The 25,466-nt window shown below is 46.7% G+C and overlaps 2 protein-coding genes across 2 annotated transcripts in view; both read right to left on the bottom strand.

The window, feature by feature from the left end:
• SORBS1 (sorbin and SH3 domain containing 1) overlaps positions 1–25,466 on the bottom strand; it is a 239,875-nt gene that overhangs the window by 21,326 nt on the left and 193,083 nt on the right. Inside the window, exons 17-23 of the mRNA XM_065893760.1 lie at positions 23,780–23,829; positions 14,850–15,022; positions 12,097–12,182; positions 8,916–9,083; positions 4,918–4,964; positions 1,117–1,231; positions 849–974 (exon numbers count right to left, since the gene is read on the bottom strand). Coding sequence (XP_065749832.1) covers positions 849–974; positions 1,117–1,231; positions 4,918–4,964; positions 8,916–9,083; positions 12,097–12,182; positions 14,850–15,022; positions 23,780–23,829 — 765 coding nt within the window. The remainder of the gene's footprint in view (positions 1–848; positions 975–1,116; positions 1,232–4,917; positions 4,965–8,915; positions 9,084–12,096; positions 12,183–14,849; positions 15,023–23,779; positions 23,830–25,466) is intronic.
• LOC136135910 (sorbin and SH3 domain-containing protein 1-like) lies at positions 12,705–14,352 on the bottom strand (the record flags this gene model as incomplete). The annotated part of the gene is given in 2 exon segments (XM_065893761.1): positions 12,705–12,821; positions 12,823–14,352. Coding segments are annotated over 2 exon segments (1,647 nt in total), but the record flags the coding sequence as incomplete, so codon positions are not given.

Raw genomic sequence — 25,466 nt, 5'->3', positions numbered from 1 at the left:
ACTGCAGGATGTTCTATTGTACATACATATAATGGTTTAATTATTGGTCTCCTGATGTAGGGCAATTAGGTTGCTTCCAGTGTTTCTTTTTTCTATAAGCTGGCTCATTTTTTTCCAGGCATAAGCTCACTTCCCTCAATCCTCAGTAAAATTAGTAACTTTAATACCTTCAGCCAGTTGAGAATTTTGGCATGTAAAGACAGCGTCTGAATTCGTGGGAAGGACAGTGTCTCTGCACAGCTTAACTGTGTTCAAAATAAGCATGAGCGCCTTGAAGGCAATGATAACACTGTCATCTCCTGCTCAGTGAGCCCCAACTAGATGCCACGTGTCACACTGGGGGCTTCACTGAGGCTGTTTCATTAAATCCTCTCACAGCCGCTCTGGAAGAGGGCCATTTATCTTCATTTTACATATGAAAAAATCGCAGCTCTGAACAATTATTTAACTCCCCCAAAGCCACACAGCTGATAACCTATGACCCTTGGCTTCAAAGTTTCTCAAACTTCTCCTGGACTTCCTTTTCTCCACATTAATGTTGTACCACCTAGTTACCAACACAGCACTTCTCACATTACTAGGTCCTCGATAAACACTGAATACGGTTTACAAAAGAGGTAGGTCTGTGAAAATTCATGGACCGTTCATTAGTGAACTCAATGTAGGGTTTGTTTTTTTAATACTTCATGGCAGAAATCCTCCAACTGCCCTCTGTGCAATCCTTGATGGAGCACGGAGCTTGGGGCCACGACAGCCTCACTACACTGGCCACCGCTGCAGTGCCCCATCCCCACGATGACAGCGCCACCCAGCGGGGCCCCCTGGCGTGGGATGAGAGGGCAGCTTACCTTTCTGAAGGACATCTCTACTTGTGTATCACCATTAAAGTTAAACTTGGCGATAGCTTCACCATATTCCAGAACCTGCACTGGTGCCAGCTTTTTGGGCTGAGCCTTCTCAGCAGGAGGAAGAAGCTGAGAAAGGAAAAAAGAGGCGAAGGAGAATGGAAAAGAGAAGAAAGCAGAGAAATGAAAGGAGGAAACAAAACACAAGTTAAATGAATTGTGCTTTGGGCACGACCAGGCTTTTCCTTAGAAAGAGAAAGAGCCAGAGTACCTCAATGTAGGTGCGGGGGAAGATTCCCACCCGGCCGTGGTGCTCTCCTTCATACCAGTTCTGATCGATCTGCTTATAAATGTACACGACGTCTCCCTTCTGCAGAGGAAGCTCCCTGTGGACAGAGGGTCACAGCATCTTATCAGATGTCCCAATGTGTGTAAGATTAAGATGCTCCTTGTTTTAGCAAAAGGAGACTTCGAGTGGGGTCAAAGGGGCCAAGTTACAGAAGAGGCGGCTCCATATGTGGGTGCGACAACCCCACTATTCAGGAAACTGCAGCACATTGGGCATGTTTCCAGTCTTGTGGGATGAAGGTTAACTTTCAAACTGACAAGTGCCCAGACACCTTATTAGTTTGCTGTGGTTTCCCCGATGTATTTTTTGTCACTGCTGTCTTATGCTCAGAATATTTATGCAACACACAGTGATACACCCAGCAGTCTCAGCTGCTGTTCATTAATGAAAAATGCTTCCTTCTAGATACTTTCACTACCCTCTTCTATGTCCTAGAAATGCATGCCTTCATTACCCATGACATTTAAATTCCCCTCAAATTGTTTGTGACATACTGATATCCTTTTATCATTCTATCCGTTTAGCCATCCATCCACCACTCATTTCATTACCCATCCATCATCATGCAGTAGAAACGCTCTGATATTAGGCAGATCTGGGTTCAAAACCCAGTTATACCATTTACCAGCTCTGGTACCTTGGGCAAGATATTTAATCTCTCTGAGATACTTTCTTTATCTGAAAACAGGAGCTAACTCAGAGTTGGAGGAAAACTCAGCAACAAACTACAAATAAAACACCTAGCATGGTGCCTGTTACATAGTTAACACTCAGTAAATGTTAATTCACTTTCTTTTCAACATGGAAAAGGGATCTTGGAAAGAAAAGTGGATTTTCCTTCAAATGTTCTTCCTGCCCCTTTTCAACTTTTCCATATACATCCCTTTGTTTGCCTCAATAATACGTTAACCGCTAACCAGGACTCCATTTTAAAAACTGAGAGAGAAAGATAAATTTTAAGCAACACAAAAACTGTACCTTGAAATTTTCTTGCATCAAAAAAAAAAAAATGGGGCTTCCCTGGTGGCACAGTGGTTAAGAATCTGCCTGCCAATGCAGAGGACACAGGTTCGAGCCCTGGTCCAGGAAGATCCCACATGCCATGGAGCAACTAAGCCCGTGCGTCATAACTACTGAGCCTGCGCTCTAGAACCCGCAAGCCACAACTATTGAGCCCGAGTGCCACAGCTACTGAAGCCTGCACGCCTAGAGCCCGTGCTCCACAACAAGAGAAGCCACCGCAAGGAGAAGCCCGCGCACTGCAACGACGAGTAGCCCCCACTCGCCGCAACTAGAGAAAGCCCGTGCGCAGCAACAAAGACCCAACGCAGCCAAAAAAAAAAAGAAAAAATGACTAGATCTTTTCCATTTGCCTCAAACCAACAGCATGGAAAGACAGGACTCTGACTGCAATTTGGACGGGGTGTGCCTGCTTCGCAGTGTGCCAGGAAGTCCCACGGTACGTGAGGGATGCTGGCTAAACAAAGGGGTACATCTGGAAAACCTCACACAAAGTCAGCACTGTGCTGGATGAGAGAACAAGGCAGCCTGTGTGGGTCTTGCACTGGTAGGCAGGATTCTAACCCTAAAGAGGCCTGTGAAGGGGATCCGGGGCATTTGTCTCTGGAAGAAAGAAGGTCTTTGGCCAAATTCTTGCCATAGCCCTCCCTGGGGGAGTTCTGAATCCTCCCCTCCATTTACTCCCAACTATGGGCACACAGATGAGCAGAACCCTCAGAATATCCACCCCTGCTGGAGATCTGCGGGCTCCAAACTCTGCCACCCTACGTGACTCGCAGGTCACTTAGGCACATGGCAAGGTCTGGCAAAAACAAGGTTTGGGAAACAATAATATGGTGTACTTTAGATCCTTTCTGGAGTGTCTCCAGGTACATTAGCACAGTGGAAGCTTGGAGAAAGTCCTGTGGAACAGAAACCTGTTTAACTTGGTTGAAACGAGCGCTCCCACAGAACACTTTTTTGAGTAACATACTATGGAGGAAAACAGAACCCAGTGACTGGAGATGTTTTAAAATATTCAAGTCTATGGATCTTTCGTTTTCTCTTTAAAAAGTATTATTAACTCTTCTTGGGAGGCAACGTGGTACAATGAAAGCACTGGGTCAGGAGGAAGCAGCCCTGTCCCAGCATGAGCAACGTTGGTAAATGGTGATGAGTTCTGTCTATCTTAGCCTTCTCACCTGTTCTATTTGTGAGGATTTTTAAATGAAATCTAGCTAAATGTAATATCACAATACCGTTCAATGATTACATGGAGCTTTCTCAATTCAAAGAAAAAAAGAGGAAAAGGTACTTCTTGATTAAACTAAAAAATAATTTACATAACTATATATATATATATATATATATATATATATATATTTTATAACCAGAGGTCTCTGGTTTAAAAAAAGGAGGGGGACACTTTTGCTACACTATGCAACATATCTTACAAGCATTACCTTGGCTGCCCTGCAAGAGAGGCTTTTTTTTTTTTAAGAGAGGCATTTTTATGCCCATTTTACAGATAAGGAAATTTGAGGTGGAGAGGTTGGTGATTTGCCCACGATCAGAGGCAATAAGTGGCACAGTCGGGATTCAAACCCAGGACTTGCTGACTCTAGAGCCCATAATCAACCCAGCACATTATGCCACCACCTCTCATTAGGTGACAAGCTAAAGCACTGGAGTAATTACAAGCAAAGCCAAATGCACCAGATTTGTGCCTAGGTTCTGGAAACAGTAGGCTAGTCACTCATTTTGTGTTGGAGGAGATCGGAACCACAGCTGAGCAGCCTCCACACAGCATTTCCCAGCGTGCAAGGATGGAGGGCTTTCCTTCCCCTTTCATCACCAGGACAGCAGGATGGCTGCTGTTCACTGCTGCCAATGAAAACTCACAGCCCATTTTAATCCATAATTAGATATGAAGTGAGCAAGTTCCTCTAGGAACCCAGTCATTTCTCAAATTTCATTCTACGGAAAATGGAAAGGTTTTCTGGTCATCTAAATTTAGGTAACATTGGCTAAATCAGCTAATTAGGTTTCTTTATTGAAAAACTTCTAGAGAGCCGTTAATACGTCGATAGCAAAGTCTCTCTTCAAGGAGGGGCAGGAGGTACAGACATAGGATGCAGTGGTTCCCAGACTCATTTCTATGATGGAACACTATCTGAGAAGTATTTACAGAGCCAGCACTCTGAGGAACATACTTAGAGAAATGCTGGTCTCCTGTGGGTTCACATAAGCCTTTAATCTCTCGGGATGTTGCAGCAAAACTGGCAAAGTTATCTTCCTAGAGACTGGTTCTGGTTCCTTCCGTAGAGAAAGTCGGATCAAGCCACCACTTAATGAAGCAAACTGAGTCCCCACATAGGAGGCAGCAGAACAGCACAGAGGTGAGAGCCCAGGCTCTGGCACCAGGCTACCTGGATTTGAATCCCGACTCCATCACTGACCAGCTTGGGCAAGTTCCTTAACCTTTGCAGAACCTTGGTTTCCCCATTACTACAAGGGAAATAACAATAGCACCAACCCCACAGGGTTCCAATGAGGGATGAATGAGTTAACATACGTAAAGTACTTTGAATGGTGCTTGCACATAGTACAATCTAAAAACTCCTGTTTCTTATTGTTGTTATTTTCTCCCACTCTTCTCTATGAGTGCACTTCTGTGTTTCAAAGAGGCAGTTAAAATAAATGAATATGACTGGTGGCACTTACTTTAGCGTCTGAGCTTTAAAGTCAAACTTGGCTCTGGCAGGTCTCATCTAAACACAGGAAACAATGACAAGTTAAAAATCACAATTTATGTATAATGAAAAGGACACACGTTTACAAGTTTCCGGAAAGCAAAGCAGAAAAATCCACCCTAACCAGTTTACTCTGGTGTCGAAATCTGGGCAGAAATCTACTCATCTGACCTTAGCAGAACACTACATGGACGTTCAATCAGCTATGCCTCGCGTGAGGATCTCCCTACGAAGGGGGAGATGTGGGGAAGAGATGGTTAGAAAAGTCCTAAAGTTGAAATGCTGGTCCCCAAGGCTGACACCACTATTTAAAAAACAAACAAACAAACAAACAAAACCCAGCCAGAAGTCCTGAGACATTCCTTATCTACTGTCTTAGTCTTTGGGGAACATGTTCTCTTTACCTGACTTAAATTATGACCTGCAAGTAAATGAACCCTGAGTGACTTCTCACATCACCTCCAACTCCACATATTTCTCCAGGTCTGTGAAATCATTCAAAAAAGCCAGATAAAGCGAGCCCTGAGCTCATGCTCTTCCTTCAAGGCTTCCATTCTTGTTAGGTAGCCCTCTCCTCCTAGACCCCCCAAGCCTGGAAGTCATCCACAGCCCCCATCTCTACTTTCTCATCGAGCCTGTCATTAAGTCACGCCAACCCTCCCTCCGTCCCTTCCACAACCCCACTCAGGTCTGACCTCTATTTCCCACAGGCACAGAGCTTCCTTTGACTTCAGTTCTCTTCACTCTAATCTACTGTCACTCAGGAGCACAAATAACATTCCTCAAATACCTCCATCACATCTCTTCCTTGCTTTGAAGTTGGCCCAGTCTCTCAACTGTGCCTCAGATCAACTCTCAATTCCTGAGGTGGGTTAAGGCCTTTGGGTCATTTCTCCCCACTCATACCTAACTGCCTTTATCTCCTATGACACTTTTCCTGTCCCAGTCAGGCAAATCTACTTGCTGCACCTTGTCTAGACACCCCTTCTCTGTCTGGAATTTCCTCATCTCCAATTCTAACAAAGAGAGCAAAAGGTTCCCTTTTACTTACCATGTTTATTTGTACATCTTTCTTCCCCACCATTAAAAGTGGGGAATTTTTTTTCAAAAAAGAAAGATAGAGGGGAGAAATCATGAGAGCAAGCAGTTTACAGCTGCCAGTATAATGCTGCCCCAGCCATGAGCAGCTCCAGCCTTTTCAACTGCTGTAACTTTCTGGTATAGGGAAACAATGTGATGAAAATTAAATTACATACTTCCTCTTCAATATTAGAAGGCGTGGACAAAGCAGAGGGGAAAAATGGGAGACTATGTGAGGAAAAAAATGGTTTTTAGAAGCTTCATGAAGCTTAGTTTTAGATTCTGATCCCTTAGTGAAATGTCCCATATTTCCAGGTTCCTCAAGCTGGGGTCTTACAGGGATCTTCTTTAAGGCCATGGATTCTCCACAGGAATTTTTTTTACTTTTGCATTTTCATGTGATGTTTCCATCTATCTACCATACATATTAGAAGTCAACTGAATGACGACCTTATAATCAATGTCACAGATTTCAATGCCTGCCTGTGACCAGAGAGCATAATTCAACAGTTGTAAGCAAATAAGAACAAATGTGGAGTTAACGATAAACGACAAGTTCACAAGAGAAGGCCATTGACCAACGTTTTAAGCACAAAAATTTCAGTGATTCCAATTTAAAAAAGTGGGGGGCGGGGGGGGGGCTGGTTGACAGCCAGCTGTAAAGCTGTATGAACTTTAAAAAAATTTATACCAAAACAGCACAATATTCACACTCTGAGTGGCAACTGAGTTCAGGCAAAATTATATCAACCATCAATTAAATTAATAAAACCCAACCATTTGATGAATAGCCAGTGGTGCCTCTGTCACTCAAAAGGTAGAGACGTGAATATTAATCAGTTCTCAATTAAATTTATAATTATTAAATAAAAATTGTATACGTGTACAGTTTACTATTTAATTTGTAAATTAGCTTAGGTCAACCCAATCGGGTTGGTGAAAATTTTTTTTCATCAAAGGGAATCCATACATTATTCAAGATTGAGAAACACTGATTCCACTGAACTCTAAGACATATTATATGAGTCATATTGCCTATACAAAGTATCACCTCCTTCTTTATCTTCCTCCATCCTCCTGAGGCTGAATCGATCTTTTTCTCCTCTGGTTCCCAAGGCATTGTGTTACTTATTACAACAGAGGTAACTGTTCCGAGGGTGCCTCTTCCACTAGACTGCCAGCTTCCCAAGGGCACAGTCTGAGTCTTGTTTCTATCCCCTCGCAGGGTCCTGGGCAAATTAGTGGTCATCCAAATTCTATTGAATGGTACAGAAGTACATCTACATAGGCTGGTGTACCTGGGACTCATTGGTCTTTATTGTCCCATGTCTGTCAGTCGACATCTAGGGCAGTGATTCTCAAAATGTGGTCCCTGAACTGCTCAGAAATGCAGATTCTCAGGCTCCACCCCAGCATCAGAAACTTAGTGGATGGGGCCCAGCAACCTGTATTTTAACAAGCATCTAGGGGATTGTGACACACTTAAGTTTGAGAACCTCTGCTCTAGAAGGGAGGCAAGGCAGGTTAGGCAGAGTTTGCCTGCCTCTGTCCATGGTTATTGTGACCTGGTTGCATTTCATTTGCATGTATTATCTACACGTTGGGTAGGCAGCCCTGGGGTGCCTTTGCATGTTCCCATCTTCTCCATCACTCACAACCAGGTAGGCCTGGGAATGAGGAAAACCCATCACTAGAGCCTTCAGAACAGGGTGGTATTCAGGAGCTGGAATGCTGAGGGCTGGCGGTTGTCCTTCACTTGCATCTGAGTAACTCCTGCTAATTTCTGCCTCCCCCTTATTACATTTTATTTTTCTCTATCACCTTAGAGTCTTTTTCCCCTCCCCAGCTTTCCTTCTTCTAGTCTGGTTCCCCCTTTTCTCTCTTTGTTACAGTCACCTTCTATTTCTTTAAAAAAACAAAAAACAAAACCCAAACCATTTGAGGAACAGCCAGTGGTGCCTCTGTCACTCAAAAGATAGAGACATGAGTATTTAATTGGCTATTACACTGAACGATTATACAGCTGTATATACTTTGGTGTCACTGCACCATTTCCCCAATCCTCCCCAAGCCCCAGGCACATGGGCTTCCCCGAAAGGAGCTAATCTTCAGCAGGGCTACTTAAGGATCACGTGGCAAAACAAATGCTGATGCAAGCTGCTGCATTTGGCCAGCACAAGAATTTCAATATGTTGACCTTCATGCAGGAGGCCAAGGCCTGTATAAAATCACTTCAAAGGCTTGTACTTCTTTGTTCCTTGTATAATATTAAGTTTCATAATTTCAGCTGAGAAATGTCAAAATTAAGGCAACAAAGGAAATCTCTCTCAGAGAGCTCTTACCCTCCATGGCTTACCCCTAACTGCAAAAACGGTTTGGCTTTCAAAATTCCTCAGTGAGACTTCAGCTCTACTGAACACTTCAGTCAATTAAATCGTCGTAGGATACCAAGTGGCTGTACTGCATGTAATACAAGTTTCACTGAACCATCTTTTCAAAGAAGAACCTCGTAATTGTCCACACCATAGCTACTAATGCATATGAACTAAGGTATAGGCTTCTAAGCAAAGTGCACAGGCAACACAGTCTCATGATAAAATGCAGATGGGGAAGACCAGACTCATGAAGGCAGCCGATGCTCTAAGGCATGCATTCGGGTTGCGCGCCAGCAGATCCCGGTCCCGCAGCCAGGCATGCTTGGACATACAGAGCACAGGACATAATGGGAATCATGTCCACCGACCAGCCAGAGAAGAGCCAAAGCAAGCCTAAGGGAAGCCAGGATGACAGATGCTGTCTGGAGAGGTAATGTGGCCTACAGAGGGCAATGCCGAGGGAAGGCAAGTATTGCTTTGGGTCAAGCAGCAGATCGAGGTGACCGAAACAGACCTCTGACCCAGATTTCCTTTTTGCTGTATCGTCTATATTGAGGAGGTCCCCAAAGCGCTCATTAGTGATAAATTGATGGCGCGTCGGAATGACGCCCGTGTGGCGTCGAGCTGCAATATCGGCTTCTTCTTGCTCACGCTTAAGTCGTCTCTGGTCCGCTAAAAGTTTCTGCCATGAAATTGCATAAAATGGGCTGTGAATCGTCTGGTCCAGGGTATTGGAAAACTGCCAACAAAAACAACTAAGGAAAAAGGTGCTGGGTCAGTAGGGAGGAAACATGTTGGGGGGGCTTTATGGCCGCAACTGCAAGGTTCCCACTGTACCCACCCACGTGCGCTCTGTGTAGGGAGGAGACAGCACTGCGGGGAGAAACCGGGGGAGCACTGGGATGCGGGGAACGCTGGGTCCCATACGGTTACGCTGTCTGCAGACTATCTCCCAGCTCAGCCAAAAGCCTCCTGCCTCCTGGCACAAGGCAGCCAGGGCCAGGGCATCCAGGGGGTCCGTCCGGAGCATTCACGAACATGGAGCATGGTGGGAGGCTGGAAGTGCTATCCTTCCCTCACTCAGACAGTGACGAGTTCCCATAGTGGGACCAGGGCTGGCTGATTCCTCGTCCTCAAATCAGGCTATTAAAACTGCTGTGGGCTTTTATTGTGTGGTTCTGTGGCAAGCAGGTCATCTTTGTGCTTCCTATTCCTGCTACTTTATGCTCAAGAAAGTAGAGATACCCATTTCAGAAAACGTGGCACCCCTTCTCCTAGGCCAGCCAACCCTTCCCCCGAGGACAACTGTTAGGAGGCCTCAGCACGTGCACCAAAGGCTATTTATGTGACTGACAGAAAGCATCACTTACCTTGTACTTCCTACTTAACTATTTCTTCCTTAGGTGAAATGAAACTGAGTTTAAGGGAATGAGGTAGACTATAAATGAAGGAGATAAACTAAGAATAATGGTACCTGGGTTTAGAAGAAATATTCTCTCCTAAATTAAGGAAATAGTCATCTATTTCTACTTTTAAAATAATTAAACAACATTCCATTTAACTAAATGTCCTCATTGCCTACCGAAAGGACCCTATGGAAGAGAATTTTAATGTGTTTTCTTACTCCATACCAATCATACCTTCCTGGGATTAATATTCTTTGCAGGAAAGCATTGATTAGAACTGATCATTCTAAGCATTCTCAATAAAGCATTAGTCTTCTCCCAGCAGGTAATTAAATGCCTTAAGTGACACCTAGCCCCAAAGGATGGTGGGCCCACTTTTCTATTCTTCTCCAGGGTCTACCAGTAATAAAGCAATAACTCGTCAAATGGCTGTGGGATTTCCAGTGCTCAGGTAAGTTGTGGTAAAGATTAAACGAGAAAAGACGTGAGAAAGTGCTTTGTGAAGCACGGTAGAGCCCTGCTTTCCAGCTCTGCCTCTGGTACAAGGTAACTGGCTACGTGGCCCGAGGCAAGCCACTGTCCTGTGGCAGTCCCTTCCTGGATAAAACAAGGAAATTGCCCAGATGACCACTAATGTCCCTTCCAGGACTGACAGGCTCTTGTTTTCTGAAATGCCATTATCATCAATGTTAATAATAAGCCACTTGCATGGAAAAACGCCAGGACTGGCATTCCCTGAGCTGGGACATGTGAGTTGTTTCTGTAGCAATGGGAATGGACAGATGCAAATGGAGCAGAGCTCCCTACCCAGTGTGTGAATCTGACCTCAGCAAATCCATCATTCCCATAGTTTAAACACATAAGCCAAAAAACAGGGATAAAGACCCAAGGATCTGTGAGCCAGCGTTATTCAGGAAACAGGCTGCTCACCCTCTGAACTGCTAAACCAGCAAAGTAAAATCTGCTTCCCATGTGGTAGGCAAGAATTCTACCACAAAACCTGCCATGTTGGATGCTAGGGTTTACCATCCTGAAATGGAATGTCACCTTCCCTCATCATAGCAGGCCAGGCTTCGATAGGTAGAATCTTGTATCTCAGTGACAGTGACAAAAAGGAGTCTGTTCTGTGGCCAGATGGACGTCCATTGTGAGTTTTTCACCATGCTATCACAAATAATTCTGTCCATCAAATGCTTCCTCCTGTTTCTTTTCACAGACAGGCGCAAATGTCTTACTGAGCACTGTCTGTATTGTGCCCGGAGAAGGGCAGAGCTGTGGTTTTATTTGTCCTTTGTCTCTCTAGCTGGCAGCAATGATTGTTACCCTCCAGCTCTCTTCAATGTCAGCCTTACCCTAAATCCTTAAGGAAAATCCCCGTAAGCTCTGAAACCAACTCAACAAAACAGCGCAACACAGAAAAAGGGCTTCAGACTTTACGGGGAAAGGGACAGAGTTGCATACACACGAACACCTTCCCTTGCTGCCACCAGGTTCAAAGCAATTCTTCCATCTCTTCATTGCAAGAAAACACTCATCAGAGCTTGTTTAAGCTATAGGACCCTTTCTTCCGAGAATGCAAAGTCTAGAAAACACGCCTCGTCATAACACTTCATCACAACAGCAGCTTGTGATTTTGCCCATTTAGCTGATGTGCCTAACTACCTCTTCCTAAATCCCAAGAGAACGCGTTCCTTTCCCGGCCCCGTCAGTCAGATCACTGCAGTACACACATTTCAGTAGCTGCAGGACAAGGTCTATATCCTGAAGTTCTGGGGGAGAGGGGTTATCAACGTTTATTGGGGTATCTCTCTTCTTCTGAGTTAAAGGCAACTTCTTCAAACTGTTTTTATAAAATGTATCATGGGCATTATTCTTTTTCAGTTTCCTCTTTCTCCTACTGCATATTTCTCAATATGAACTGTGCTTTGTGCCAATAGAGGATAGATTTCCCTGGAGAGTAATAAGGCGGGGGGTTGGGGGAAGGTTCCCCTTAAAAGGCACTGAACGCAGGTTCCCCTTAAAAGGCACTCAACGCAGTGGTGGGCAACCTCTTTCTGAACCTCCCGGGCAGATTTGGCATTTGGAACTTAGCACCTTGGGGAAAATCAGTCCTACTCTTTGGAAAAGTGGACTAAAAGAGGAGTGACTGAGCTCATGTCATATAAAAAGTCACCTGTGAAAATCCCAATGTTTGCCTCTAACTGCTAGGCCATGCCACCTCCCTGAATGTCTACTTCCTTCATATTTTTATCTGCACAAGAGCTAAGAGATTTCAAAGGGGGCGATTACCTCTTTATCATCATGACGTCTTCGAATAAATTCTTCTGTGGATTCCAAGTAATCAGCTGGTATAAAATGCCTTGGTGATTCTGAATCTTCAAAACAATAAAGTAAAGTTAAAACAGGCAAAGATTTAGTGGGAAACCAGATTGGGAAAAGATTTCACCTTTCATCCATGACAAATATCAAGTTTGTACCGTCGTTGTTTGGTGGTCAGTATTCAAATTCTGAAGGAAAAAAAACCAAATGCCCCAAATGCCCTCCCCCTCCCGATTTTTGGATTTACCTGTGAACTAGTTTCATACAAAGAAAACTAATCAGAGGCAAAAGGTGAGCAAAGAGAGGACCGTCTTTGAAAACTGTCCCTATTAAGAGGCGTGCAGGATCTTACAGGGACACACACTGTACACTCACACACACATACACAGGGCCACCGAGAGAGGCTGCCTCTCAAAAAACCTCAGGGTGAATTGGGATTGGTGTGAACTGCAAGGGGTTCAGGAGTTCAAATGAACACATTTCTCAGATGAGCTAAACGGCCAATTTTTCTTTCGAAACAGAGTTTGGTGGTTAGTCTAAATGACATGGGGGAATCTGTTTTTAAAGAAGTGCAGCCACTATGAGCCATGATTAATTGCCAAGCAAACCAAACAGAAAACAAAGGACGGACCAGAAAATGAGCACCAAGGGCACACGGGAGGAGGGAACAAAGCAAGCAGAGTGGAGAGATGGGTGAGGTGAGACTGGGCAAATACACAGAAGGCCACCTCCGAGGGACGTTCCCAGTTCACTTTGGGGGTTGTTGTTCCTGTCCAGGCTGTGGTCTGAGTACGACAGAGAGTTCCCATTACTAAAGGCCGGCAGGCAGACCTCCGGGGCCGCGGGTCTCTCCTGAGGGGGCTCTGAGATCCGGCTCAGCCTGGCCATGGTGTGCCGGGAGGACAGCCGTCTGGGAACCAAGGGCCTCCCCCCGGAGGGGGTCTCGTCCTGATGGGGCTGAGACCCCCTGGGGGGGTCTGGCTTCTGGCCCGAGAAGTCCCCGGGACAAAGCTGTCTGGAGGGATGCTGGAAGGGCTTTTTCAACCGAAAAGGGAGGGGGCTCATTAGGTAGATGTTCCTGAGGAGTGTGCCCTTGTCCCCCCTGGGATCCGGGCGCCAGTCGGGCCGCCGGGAGGTCTGCTGCTGCTCGTGCCTACGGATGGTGGTGAAGCGGGTGTAGGAGGCCGGGCAGGTGCCCTTGCACTTGTTGAGGCGGTGTTTGGGGAAGTCTCCGTGAACGCTGCCGCTGCTGCCCTCTCGGCTGTCGCTGGAGATGTTTGAGCAGCGGTCCAGCTCGTCCGAGCAGGCGGAGAGCGGCTCGGAAGGCATGAGGCCCCTGAAGCCCAAGGTGGGGTCCGCCATCCGGCTACACGCTGGGGAGGCGTAGATGCCCCCAGGGTTCAGCCCGCCCGCCTCCCTGGGCCGGAGCTTGGTTGACTCCAGGAGGGACTCAGCCGAGCGGGCAGAGGTTAGGCCGCTCCGGGCCAGCATGGGCGTGGGGGACTTGCTCAGCCGGCCGGACAGGTCCAGCGACGGCATGGACCGGGACCGCTGAATCAGCTGCTCGAAAGCTGTGATGCGGGAGGAGACGGTGTGCTTGGGGACGTGCTCCGAGCCTTCCTGGTTGGGGCCCAGCTCGCCCCTGGCCAACGCCAGGCTGCTCCTCTCGAAGTGGGAGGCAAGATCCCGCACACTGGAGGAGGAGACAGACCCCAGGAAGAGGCCGGCCCGGTTGATCTGGTGCATATCTCGGTAGAGCATGGTGAACTGCGGGCCAGCCTTCCTCAAGAGGGGGCAGGGCCTCCTGGCGCTGGTGCTGTACTCCTGCAGGCTCATGGTGCTGCTCGACCTGCCGTCGTAGTCCCGCCGGGAGCGCACGAGCAGGTTCTCCGCGCTGCCCCCCACTTGCAGGGGGAGGCCTCTTTTGGAATCATTCAGAGGAACCGAGACACAAAGGTTCTCACAGCTCTGAGCCTTTTCCGATGGCAACAGGACGCTCTTCTGATCCTGCAAAAGAGCGCTGGGAGCAGAGAGCCTGGGTTTGAATTTGGAGGGGAGGATTTCCGAAATGCAGGCTTTCGCAGCGGACAAGGGTTTCTTGTGCTTACACCTGGGGCCTAACGCACTGCTAGTGTGAACCGCTCGGCTATGAACTGAAGATGAAGAAATCATGTGAGCATTCCCACCTTTATGATCCACTGGAAAGCATGCAGAATAAAATAAACAGACCCATTAGGTTAAAGCTGAAAGCTGCTACAAAAAAAAAAAAAAAAGGAGAGGTAACATGCTCATTTGTCATAAGGGGATTTTTGTTTTTTGTTTTAATTTCCAGTCGATGTCCGGAAGCAAAATAATCTGTGCTGCAAAGCAGGTGCAAAGATGCAAAGAAAAATGGCCACCCTGCTAGAGTTAGGAAAAGCTCAGCTAATTTCTAAGAAAAGGGAATCAGAACAAAAGAGAGAGAGATGCTTCAGGGAGAGCAAGGTTGGGGTCCAAAGGAAGGGAAACTATTCATACCAGAAAGAAAAATGGCCGGTGAGATACTAGGGGAGGGGACTACAAGGGCTCCGTGGCCTGGAAATGGATCTCAACAAGTCAAAACTTATCCCAGTCGCTGGAGGTTCACCCTCGCGGCCATCACCCCAGGAATGGGTGTGGACGGGCGAGAGATATCCTGATAGCCGTGTGGATGGGCGAGAGGCCTGCAGGCTTCGCCCAGTTACCTTTAGTTGAGGCCGAGCTGGATGGCCTCTTGAGCCCACTCAGGCCCTGGAGAGGGATATCTCCTCCTTCCAAGACGCTTTTATAAATCTGCCTCTCATTCTCCAAGCTGGTAAGATCCCCGGGAGCCCCATCTGATTCCCTCTTCACCGCGTGGAAGTTGGAAGAATATACACTGAGAACAATGAAATTTTAAAAGAGAGAAGAAAAAAAAAGAGAGAGTAGGATTTAGTATTTTTAACAGTTTTCTAAAAAGCACATTACCAGCTGAGGACAAGGAAACACACTTCCTGGCATCCCAGCCAAGCACCGTCCCTTCTAAAGGGCATTTTTAGTTAGACACAGAGCTCTACAGACAAGGCAGGCCCACAGGTGCCCCGGAATGCTCAGGAATCGTGTCTAAGCAGCAAGGTGCTCTATTTGAGATGACTGCCTTTTGTTTTAAAAGAATAACTCTGAGAAACACTGCCTGCGGATGGAGGGCAGGAGGGGGGCCAGACAGGAGGAGGTTCTGGGGGCCCAGTGGTTGCACACAAGATGCAATAGTCGAGGACATGAGTGGAGCTTCTGACATGTTGCCAGCCAGAGTTGGCCATTTCAAGTCCACCACCTGGATTATTTTTCTGGGTTGTTCCTCACAAGTGCTTTGACCAATGGAGCATTAAAATCAACAATGAGGGGCTTCCCTGGTGGCGCGGTGGTTGAGAGTCCGCCTGCCAACGCAGGGGACACGGGTTCTTGCCCCGGTCCGGGAAGATCCCACATGCCGCAGGGTGGCTGGGCCTGTGAGCCATGGCCGCTGAGCCTGCGCGTCCGGAACCTGTGCTCCGCAACGGGAGAGGCCACAGCAGTGAGAGGCCCGTGTACCGCAAAAAAAAAAAAAAAAAAAAAAAAAAAAAAAAATCAACAATGAAAGGAGGTGGCCCAGCTGCCTAGGGTCTCCAGGAAAATCAGCCCCCAGGTGCAACTGGAAGCTGGGATTCTATGTATTCTTATCCCATCCACTGCTTTCAAAATTTGTATTCAGCACCTTATGACATGTATTATGAGTATAAACTATTGCTGGTTTATATCCTTCATTTATTTTTATTTTGTTGAAAGTCTAGGTATTTTTGCAAGTTACCACAAATCCTTTTTGGAATGAGGTGGGGCACAGAAAAAATTAAGAGCGCCTACTCGCTGAACCCTCCCCCTCCCCTAATTCCAGTTTTCTATGCCCTCCCCCACCAACACACTGACATGTGGGCACGCTCACACACTCACTCAGATCAGTGATGACCCCTTTTCCACAAAAGCACTCAGGCTCCTGCCAGGCTGCTTTTCAGTTCTACCAAATTCCATCTACCGGCATCAATATGGAATTTTTCCAGCTCTAAAGATGTAAACAGCTTGATGAAATTACTTCATCCCAATATTATGAATATTATCAAGTGGAAAGAAACGTTTAAGGAATTAAAACAGCGAACACCCATATACCACCCCCAACCTAGATTCTACAAGGAACGCTGGGCTGCATTTACTTCCTCATACATCTGTCCGTCTCTTTCCTTCTATCCATGCATCACCAAACAATCATTTTTATACTTCCCGCAGACTCTGGGTCCCCAGAGTTACACACAATGACGGCAACAGCAGCCGTACACCCTGCTTGTTGAGATGGCCTATGTGCGGGGCACTGTGCTAAGTGGCTGATGATCATTCTCTCTTTAACGCCCATGAACGGTCCTACTTTCCCCATTTTCAGATGAGGACGAGCCACTGGGAGAGTCAGGCACTCATCAAAGCTGGCGCAGTCAGTGCACGGGGAGCGCTGGAACTTGAGCCTTGTCGTCGGGCACCACAGACAGTACTCTCGGCCGCTCTAACATTTCCCTACCACCTAGGAGGCAGCACCTTCCAAGAGCCCAGGCTTGCACATCACGGGGAAACAGGGCTTAAGGCTGGAGCTCCGTGTGTGTCATCACTGCTGAGTGCCACCTGCCACGAATGCACCCCCGGGACGAGCGTATCCAGAGCCAGGAGTCAGAAGTGGAAAAGAGGTGGAAATTCCGTGGTAGGACAGGCAATGTCTCCACCTCAAAGTAGTCAAGCTCCCCGGAGCAATTCCATTGCTTCCAGCACTGGTAACACCCCCTCCCAGTCACCACCACTTCCCGGGCCCTTGCCATGTGCCCGCCACTGCTTGAAGGGCTTCACGTGCTCTATTCAGGGGACTGCCGGGCTATCAGGGCTCTCCCAGACCCCTCCTCATTATCTCTGGCCTAGGTCAGGGGGTCAAATCTCTTCCCCTTTCCTCGGCCAAGACAGGAGAACATTATTGGGAATCTAAGGGGAAAGAAAACCAACCCTCAAAGCTGAGAACAAAAAGCATGTGAACGATGGGAATTCCCTGGTGGTCCAGTGGTTAGGATTCCACACTTTCACTGCCGAGGACGCAGGTTCAATCCCTGCTCAGGGAAGATCCTGTGAGCCCAGCGGCATGGCCAAAAAAAAAAGGCGTGTGAATGAAGTGAGTCTACATGCAGCCCTCCAGGGTTCGTGTCTCAGAGAGAGGCCTCTGGAAAGGTCGGGATGGGGGAAACACTCTTTATTTGCAGGCACCCACTAGACTATCTCGGCCACGAGTATGCTCAATAAATATCTGTGGAATGAATAAAAGGTCACATTTTCTGAAAGTAAAAATTGGCACGTATGATCTGATTAAGGATATGCTTTAATTTGCGAAATTATGTATTTAGAAATTCTTTTACAAGTATAAGGATTATATCACATTCACTGAGGGCTCTTAGCTCCTGAAATCAGTGACCATGGAGTCATCGGAGGGGTGGAAAGAGAAAAACTACAGGGAATTAGAACGACCTGAGCTCAGGCTGGCTGTCCTTACTGGTGCCCGCCTGGTCCCTGCTGGGAGGTGCCCACTCTCACCCGCAGGCTCTGGGACAATGGCTGCACCCATGCTGCTTCTGGCTCTCCTGCTTTTGCCTGCAGGTGGCGTTCACCGACGCCACCCAGGATCTGATTAATAAAAACCGTCACCTCTTGCTAGAGAGCTGAAGGACCCCTAAAGGTGACTTGCAAGGTTGTGGCACTATCTGCCGATTTAAATAAATGTAAGCTCTTCTAAACCGGCTTTAAGTATGAATTTCACAATGAAAGACAAACCTGCCCCTTTTCTAAACTTCCCCTTCACAGTCCACCCTCTTCTTTTTGGTTGCATTTTCTGATTTTGTCCTTCTGTTTAACCACGTTTCTCCTTTTTTGTACAACCTCAACTAAGATCCATGCATAGGTGTCCTTGAGGCTCACCGACCAACAGCCTTTTGGGGAGGGACAGTCTCTAAAGCCCTGCTCACCTTGGTCTGGGGTTAGCAGATCTCCCTCGGTACTGGGGGAGTGCCTGACGGCAGTTCCTATTCTGCTGTCCTTCCCCTTGAATTGCCTCAGCCTCAGTCAGAACCTCCCACCCAATCCCCCCTAGTTCCTCCTCACTTTGGTGCTGACTCTCAGCAGCAACCAGCTGCCTGACCCCATACCGCCTCTACTGCACCAGCTGTCAGAACGTCCCTCCCTCCTGCCACTACCCCACCTCTGGCTTTAGTCCACCCATTATCACCATTTATTCCTGCTTCCCCACCAGAACGACAAACCAGCACTCAGGAAACCTCTCAGAATGGATTTGCTCTAGCCAATTGTTTTCTTTCTGATACCAAAGCCAGCATGCTTTTCCCACATGTGTAACACTTTGCAGCTGAGGGGCTCCTTGTTTCAAAACAGTATCTAAAAACTCTTGGCCAATGTTTTTAAATATATCATCTCCATCAGACCTCCTAATGTTGGAAAGACGTATCATTTGTCCCACTGTCCCCCAAACCGAGGACCAGAGGGGTGAAGGCATTTGCAGAAGGTCACAGAGTTCCTGGGTCTTTGCTGTGTTCAAACAGATCAGAGAAGATGGGAAAATGAGCCAGGCTGATGGAGAAAAGCCCGATCAGGACCAGCAGCCACCAACTGCTTCACAAAACAAGTCAAATTCAGAAGCTCAGCCCTCAGACGCCTGAGCTGAGCTGTTTTCGGTTCGGAAAGAGCAAGCCGGGGTGGGGGACACTGCGGAGAACTCACCCTCTGGCTGAGATGCAGAGCTGGCTGCTGAGTTTCAAGGGGGATTGAATAAAAACACACTCACTGAAAGGATAAAGTGAGAGAAGAGAGCAATCATCTTAGGCCCAACTGTTTCAATCATGCTACCAGGAGGGCTCTGGAGGAGACAGGCAGGGTCCTGGCAGGCTGTGATTCCAGCCCGGCTCCAATGAGGAATGTGATTGCTGAGGCAAACCCACTCTGTTTAAGAACTTGGAAACAATCTGGTTCTCTCAGACTCAATTTCTTTCATTTGCAAAACTAAAAGGTGCAAAGAGACTGTCCATGAAATCCACGCTCAAATCTGTAATCTATGTAGACCTTTCTTTTGAGTTCCAGACACAGACATTTAACTGCCTTCTACACATCCTCACCTACATGGTCCTCAGGCATCTTAAACCCAACCTGTCCCAAACCAACCCCAGCCGTGTTCCTCTGTCTTCCTTCACCCAAGCCAGAAAGCCAGGGGAATCAACCCCCTTCTCCCTCCCCTTGCTCCCCAGACCTAAGCAGTCACCAGGTCCTGCTTACTCCCTGCCCTCGACACAGCTCACATCAATCCTTCTGCTCTCTCCCTCCCGGGACTGCTCACGACCACTCGTCTGTACCTCTGCAGGAAGCACAGCACCACTCCCCAAGCCTGCAGCCCTGACTCCCTCCAATCATAACTGCAAATCACTGCCCATGATATTTCTAGAGAACATCTCAATTTGTCATTTCACTGCTGATTTTATTTATGCCACAAATATTTACGCAGCACCTACTAAGTGTCAATCACTCTCCTAGGTGGAGATTCAACAGAGGACAAAACAAAAAATTCCAGCCTCACTGTTTAAAACCATTTGGTGGTTGGGCTTCCCTGGTGGCGCAGTGGTTGGGAGTCCGCCTGCCGATGCAGGGGACAAAAAACATTTGGTGTTTTCAGGAAAAAAAAAAGAAAGGAACTCTTTCTAGACTTTGGGGAAGGGAGTCTAGACAATCTTAAAGCCTTTTGTACTGCATGAAAAAAATTTTTTGTATTTATAATGTAATGCTACTGTCATTCACTTTTTATTTGCTGCTGCTATATAAAACCTTTCTTTCATTCTCCCCAAAACAGAGATGTTCACTCCTTCTTGGGTCCCATCATTGTATTGACCACACTGCATTCTGATTGTCATGTACAAGTGTGTCATTTCCCAACGACACTCTGAGCCCCTTGAGGCCAGGCAGTTTATCTTATGAATCATTGCATGCCTGGTGTCTAGCTCTGTTGTTCACCAAATACAAATTAGTGGAAAAAATGATTCTACGAAGTTACATGCCTACAAGCACACAGATTTCTGACATTTTTAAGGCCCAGGGGAGTCTCTAATCTCTCATGTAGCTCTTTAGGTAATGATTTGTGTTTTGATCTTACATTGGATTCAGGGAAATAATGTTTTCTCTAGTGGACCATCACCATTTAGGAAAGAGCAGCTTGTTCTTGAGTGCCACCTGCTGGCCAAATAGAGTAAAGCTCTTTGGTTAGGAGAAAAAAATGTATTCGTGCCAATCAATGCTGAAATGATAAGTCATGATGAAAATACACCGCTGACTTATATATCTGATAACTCCAGGGAATTCAATTCAAAATGGGACATACACTATGATTACAAGTATGAAAGATATATTTTTTGAGAGGAAGAACTGATGTTGTATTAGGATATTGGGGCTATGGGTGAATTTCTTCCTTTCTCTTCCCAGATTCTTCTAATATTGTGATATGGAATCATGCTAACAAAATGCTAAGCTGCAGTCTGCTCAAGATGTGAAAGTAGATTTAAGACAACACCATCACTTCTCCAGTGACCACAGAGTTTTTGATCCTGGGCTATCGGTGACTCCTCTTTCTTCAGCCCTTGGGTTAAGTAAGTCAAGCCTTGCCAACGTTTCTTTCACGTTTCGTGTCCATGCAGTGAAAGGGACCAGATTCCGTTCACAAGCAGCCTGCCTCAGTGCTAAGCAAGTTGGATTCTAGTTAATTAAGATTCACAGATGCATTCATTTATTCAACAAACTCTTACTGTGCATTTTCATATGTATCAGGCACTGCACTTATGTTGACTCCTCACCAATTCCAAATACTGAAAAACCTAACTCACAAACTGGGAGAAAACCAAGCCTGAATTACTGAAAAATCCCCACACGGAAGAACATCAGGAGGGAAAAGCTCATCTATTCCTGTCAAGTGTTTCATGAGAGCTGGGCTGTGGCTGAAAAACAGAGGTCTCTGGACCTATTTCCATGATACAAATACAGTGCTTGGTAAATTAACACATCAGATATCTATGTACACCAGTACTCAGAGTGTCTGAAAGCAATTTGCTCTTTTAAAAAGTCTGCATGAGTCCCCCTCAATCCTGCTAACACACTATTACACAAATGGTTAAGTTGTTTTTTTAACCACTCAAAACAGTAAACCTTAGCATGTCTTTGGTTAATTTATTACCCAATTTTGAATCAGTACTGGTGCAGGTGAGAGTTTACTGCTGCCACCAGCAGATCTTGGCAGTCTCCTGGCCTAGAACGTCATTGTTCCTACTCTGGTGGTAGTTCTGCCACACACAGCTGTGGAACCTGGGCACACGCTACCTTTCTGTGCTTGTTTCCTCACCTATAAAATGGGGATAAAAAATAACGCCTGATCCTGAAATGTTGAGGACTAAATGAGGTAAGGTATATACAATGCTAAGCACAGGGCCTGGCACATAGTAAATGCTCAATCAGTCGTTAAAATTATCATTTCATTCAAGACCTGCACTCTTAACTCTGATATCCTGTGGGAGCTGCCTTCTGAATACTTTTAACCTCTACAGTCGCTTTCATTCAGTTGCCACATTGCCTTTTTATTTACTAACTTTTTTTTTTTTTTTTTTTTTGCATGTTTTGCCCCTGAAACTATTAGGGGACTGCATCTTATGCGCCTATTAGAATACCCAGCATAGGGACTTCCCTGATGGCGCAGTGGTTAAGAATCCGCCTGCCAATGCAGGGGACACAGGTTCGAGTCCTAGTCCAGGAAGATCCCACATGCTGCAGAGCAACTAAGCCCGTGTGCCACAACTACTGAGCCTGCGCTCTAGAGCCCATGAGCCACAACTACTGAGCCCTCATGCCGCAACTGCTGAAGCCCATGTGCCTAGAGCCTGTGCTCTGCAACGAGAAGCCACCACAAGAAGCCTGCTCACTGCAACGAAGAGTAGCCCCCGCTCGCCACAACTAGAGAAAGCCCGCACACAGCAACGAAGACCCAACGCAGCCAAAAATAAATAAATTTATATTAAAAAAAAAAATGAATACCCAGCATAGTGCCTTAGATCCGGTAGAAATTCACTCAGCCAGCCACCTGAAGCAATTTTTCACCAAAATACCCTAATCCCAGCTCACTGACTTCCAAATGAAACTACTCTTGCAAAATGCCTTCTTTGGCAAGATATGATAGGTTGGATATGCCCAAGTGACCGTAATTGCCCCCATAAACTCAGCATTCAGACCAAGTCAGGCTTCTATTTGAAGAGGCGAACTTTGCTCATTGTGGACTTACCCAACCCAAATGGAACAGATAATAGTGTGCCTTTCCTCCTTGTCATATTTCAAAGAATGAGATACAGATGGTGATATAATGGTGATGAGATGAGAAGCTGCTCCTACCAGAACAGCTCCCAAATCTATAGGGTGCAACAGGCAGTATGGAGATGCAGTCCTTGCCCTCACGGAGTTCATAATTTATTATAGTTATAAAAATACAAAAGCATAGGGCTTCCCTGGTGGCGCAGTTGGTTGGGAGTCCGCCTGCCGATGCAGGGGACACGGGTTCGTGCCCCGGTCCAGGAGAATCCCACATGCTGCGGAGCGGCTGGGCCCGTGAGCCATGGCCGCTGAGCCTGCGTGTCCGGAGCCTGTGCTCCACAACGGGAGAGGCCACAGCAGTGAGAGGCCCGCGTACCACAAACAAACAAACAAAAAAACCCACAAGAGCATAAGTCAGGTAGACAGCAACAGAAGTAAGTGCCATAAGCGGTACTAACGTGAGACTGGGTATAGGAAGGATCCGTTCGGGCCCATTTATACAAGCTAAAGTGCCGGCTATTCACCATGTTTGTAAGGGTAGGGAACAGCACGGAAGCATTTTCGGCTGGGATAACAGCTGCATAGTGAAGTACAAAGATAGGTAACCTAGGGCTTCCCTGGTGGCGCAGTGGTTAAGAGGCCACAACAGTGAGAGGCCTGTGTACCGCAAAAAAAAAAAAAAAAAAAAAAAAGATAGGTAACCTAGGAGAGGACCTTGGATGGTTTGGGGACGGGAAAGGAGTCTGGTGGTCACCCCATGAAGAAGTGCGTGGGGTGTGCATTCATCACTCAGGCAGAATTCTAAGAATTGGTATGGGGGAATAAACCAAGATCTCTGAGAATCAGACAAGTTAGCCCTCTCTTGGCCCCATCTTTCCTCATGATAGGTCCAGCCTGAGGACCTCACCCCACCCCCGCCTTTATACCAGATGTGGCCTTAGTCACCCACTCCGTTCCCCCAAAGATCAGCACACGTTCTAAAGGTAAAGATGCCAACACAGGGAAAAGCTTATCAAAGGTAATATGAATCAACACAAAATTAATTCGGAAAAGGAGGGGGAAAAATAATTTGAAGACGATAATTGCTACTTATCACCAAACTGTACATCATTCAAATCCACTAGACTGATAACAAAATACAACACAAGCCTCTTCCCGTTTCTGATATTTAATACATCAAGCCATGTAAAGAGTGATAACTTACTATCCAGGAGGCTCTGAAGAAATTTCCGGAGTGGGGCTGACTGCTGAGCTCTGTAAATGTCAAAAAAAAAAAAAAAAAAAAAAAAAAAAAGAATGTAGATGACTTACTTCGACTCAGATATTTCAAGCCAAGGGGAAAACGAGAGAAGTCCTTTTCCTTTCCTAATTTATATAAAGCCCTCTGGGAGATGGGGGGCTCAGCTGGAAAGGTCTCAGTGCTGGCGGAAGGCGGTGCTCTTTCTCTAGAAGGATTTCTGGGCTTTTGCCTCCGAGTGGCTGCAACCAGGGCTCTCTGGGTGGGTCGGGAGACGCCCCACTCCTTAACATTTATCTCCAGTCGCAGGCCCACTGGAAAGATGGCCCACCACTTGGCAACAGGCACTAGTGACATGGACGGCACCCTCCAGCAGCTTATCCCCCCACCCTCGGAGCCCCTGCCAAGCCCACCAGACTCCTTCATGCACCCACATGCCTCAACCAGAGTGTCACCCAACACTTCAGGTACAGAACATACAAAAATGCATTTTACGGTGCTTTGTGTCCACCTAGGGGGGTGGGATAGGGAGGGTGGGAGGGAGACGCAAGAGGGAGGGGATATGGGGATATATGTATGCATATAGCTGATTCACTTTGTGATACAGCAGAAACTAACACACCATCGTAAAGCAATTATACTCCAATAAAGATGTTTTTAAAAAAATGCATTTTAAAAGGCCGTACTTTTAGATCATTTATTTACCCCTGCAGATTGAGAAGTGCGGAAATGGGGAGAAATGCAGTTTCACAAAACCTATTAATCACCATTTCAGCGTGACGGGAGGGAACATGTTATCAAATTACAGGCCCCTATGCACAAGGAAGAAAACCAAGAGTCTATGCAGAGAAAAAGCAGCATAATTACAGAGTTTAGGGTTTCTATTGTCTTGGAGAAAGAAAGGCAAAGGGTTCAATATATTTGTTTTTAAAAATAACGTGTTAGTTGAATACATCAACATGAAAGTTAATGTTTAAAGATGCTCCTGGGAATTCCCTGGCCGTCTGGTGGTTAAGACTCTGAGCTTCCACTGCCGGGGGCACGGGTTCGATCCCTGGTCGGGGAACTGAGATCCCGCAAGCCACACAGCGCGACCAAAACCAAAAGCTCCTACCTCTACTAATGACCACTTCAAGGAAAACAAGCTCTGCGGAGGATAAGAGGTACTTGGGGAAAGGAGAGAAAGAAAAACACCAGGAGAAGGAAAAGGAAGAGATTGGGAAAGAGGGAGGACGATGGGAGGGGAGGCAGCCTTCGTCAGGGGCTCACCCCCGGCCCTCCTCTGCCCTCCACCCCCCTCTACTCCTGAGAAGGCACTGCTCTCACCTCCACACCCATCCTTCCAGCCCCTTTGCCCGCACTGGTCTCCCAGCCTTGGCACCTGCCCCGTTCTGGGTCTCCGTCTTGGAAGAACTTTTGCACAACCCTGCTGAGTCCTCTGGAAACATCCCCCTTCCTTCCTTCCACAATCACATGTTGCCAATCAGTGCTGTATCCCTGGGGGCTCCCCTGATTCTTCACCACATACTCTCCCTCCCATCAACCACTTACCCAGCAACCACCAAAGTTTTTAGAAGCCTCTTGGTTACCAAATGCACTGACCTTCCCTCAGAGTCTATTTTTGGGGGACCCCTTGGGCAACTCTCATACTTGC

The sequence above is a fragment of the Phocoena phocoena genome, chromosome 16 (genome assembly GCF_963924675.1).
Source record: "Phocoena phocoena chromosome 16, mPhoPho1.1, whole genome shotgun sequence".
Taxonomy (NCBI): Eukaryota; Metazoa; Chordata; class Mammalia; order Artiodactyla; family Phocoenidae; genus Phocoena; species Phocoena phocoena.
Note: the sequence above shows the minus strand (reverse complement) of the source record. Positions and strands in the feature narration are given on the sequence as shown.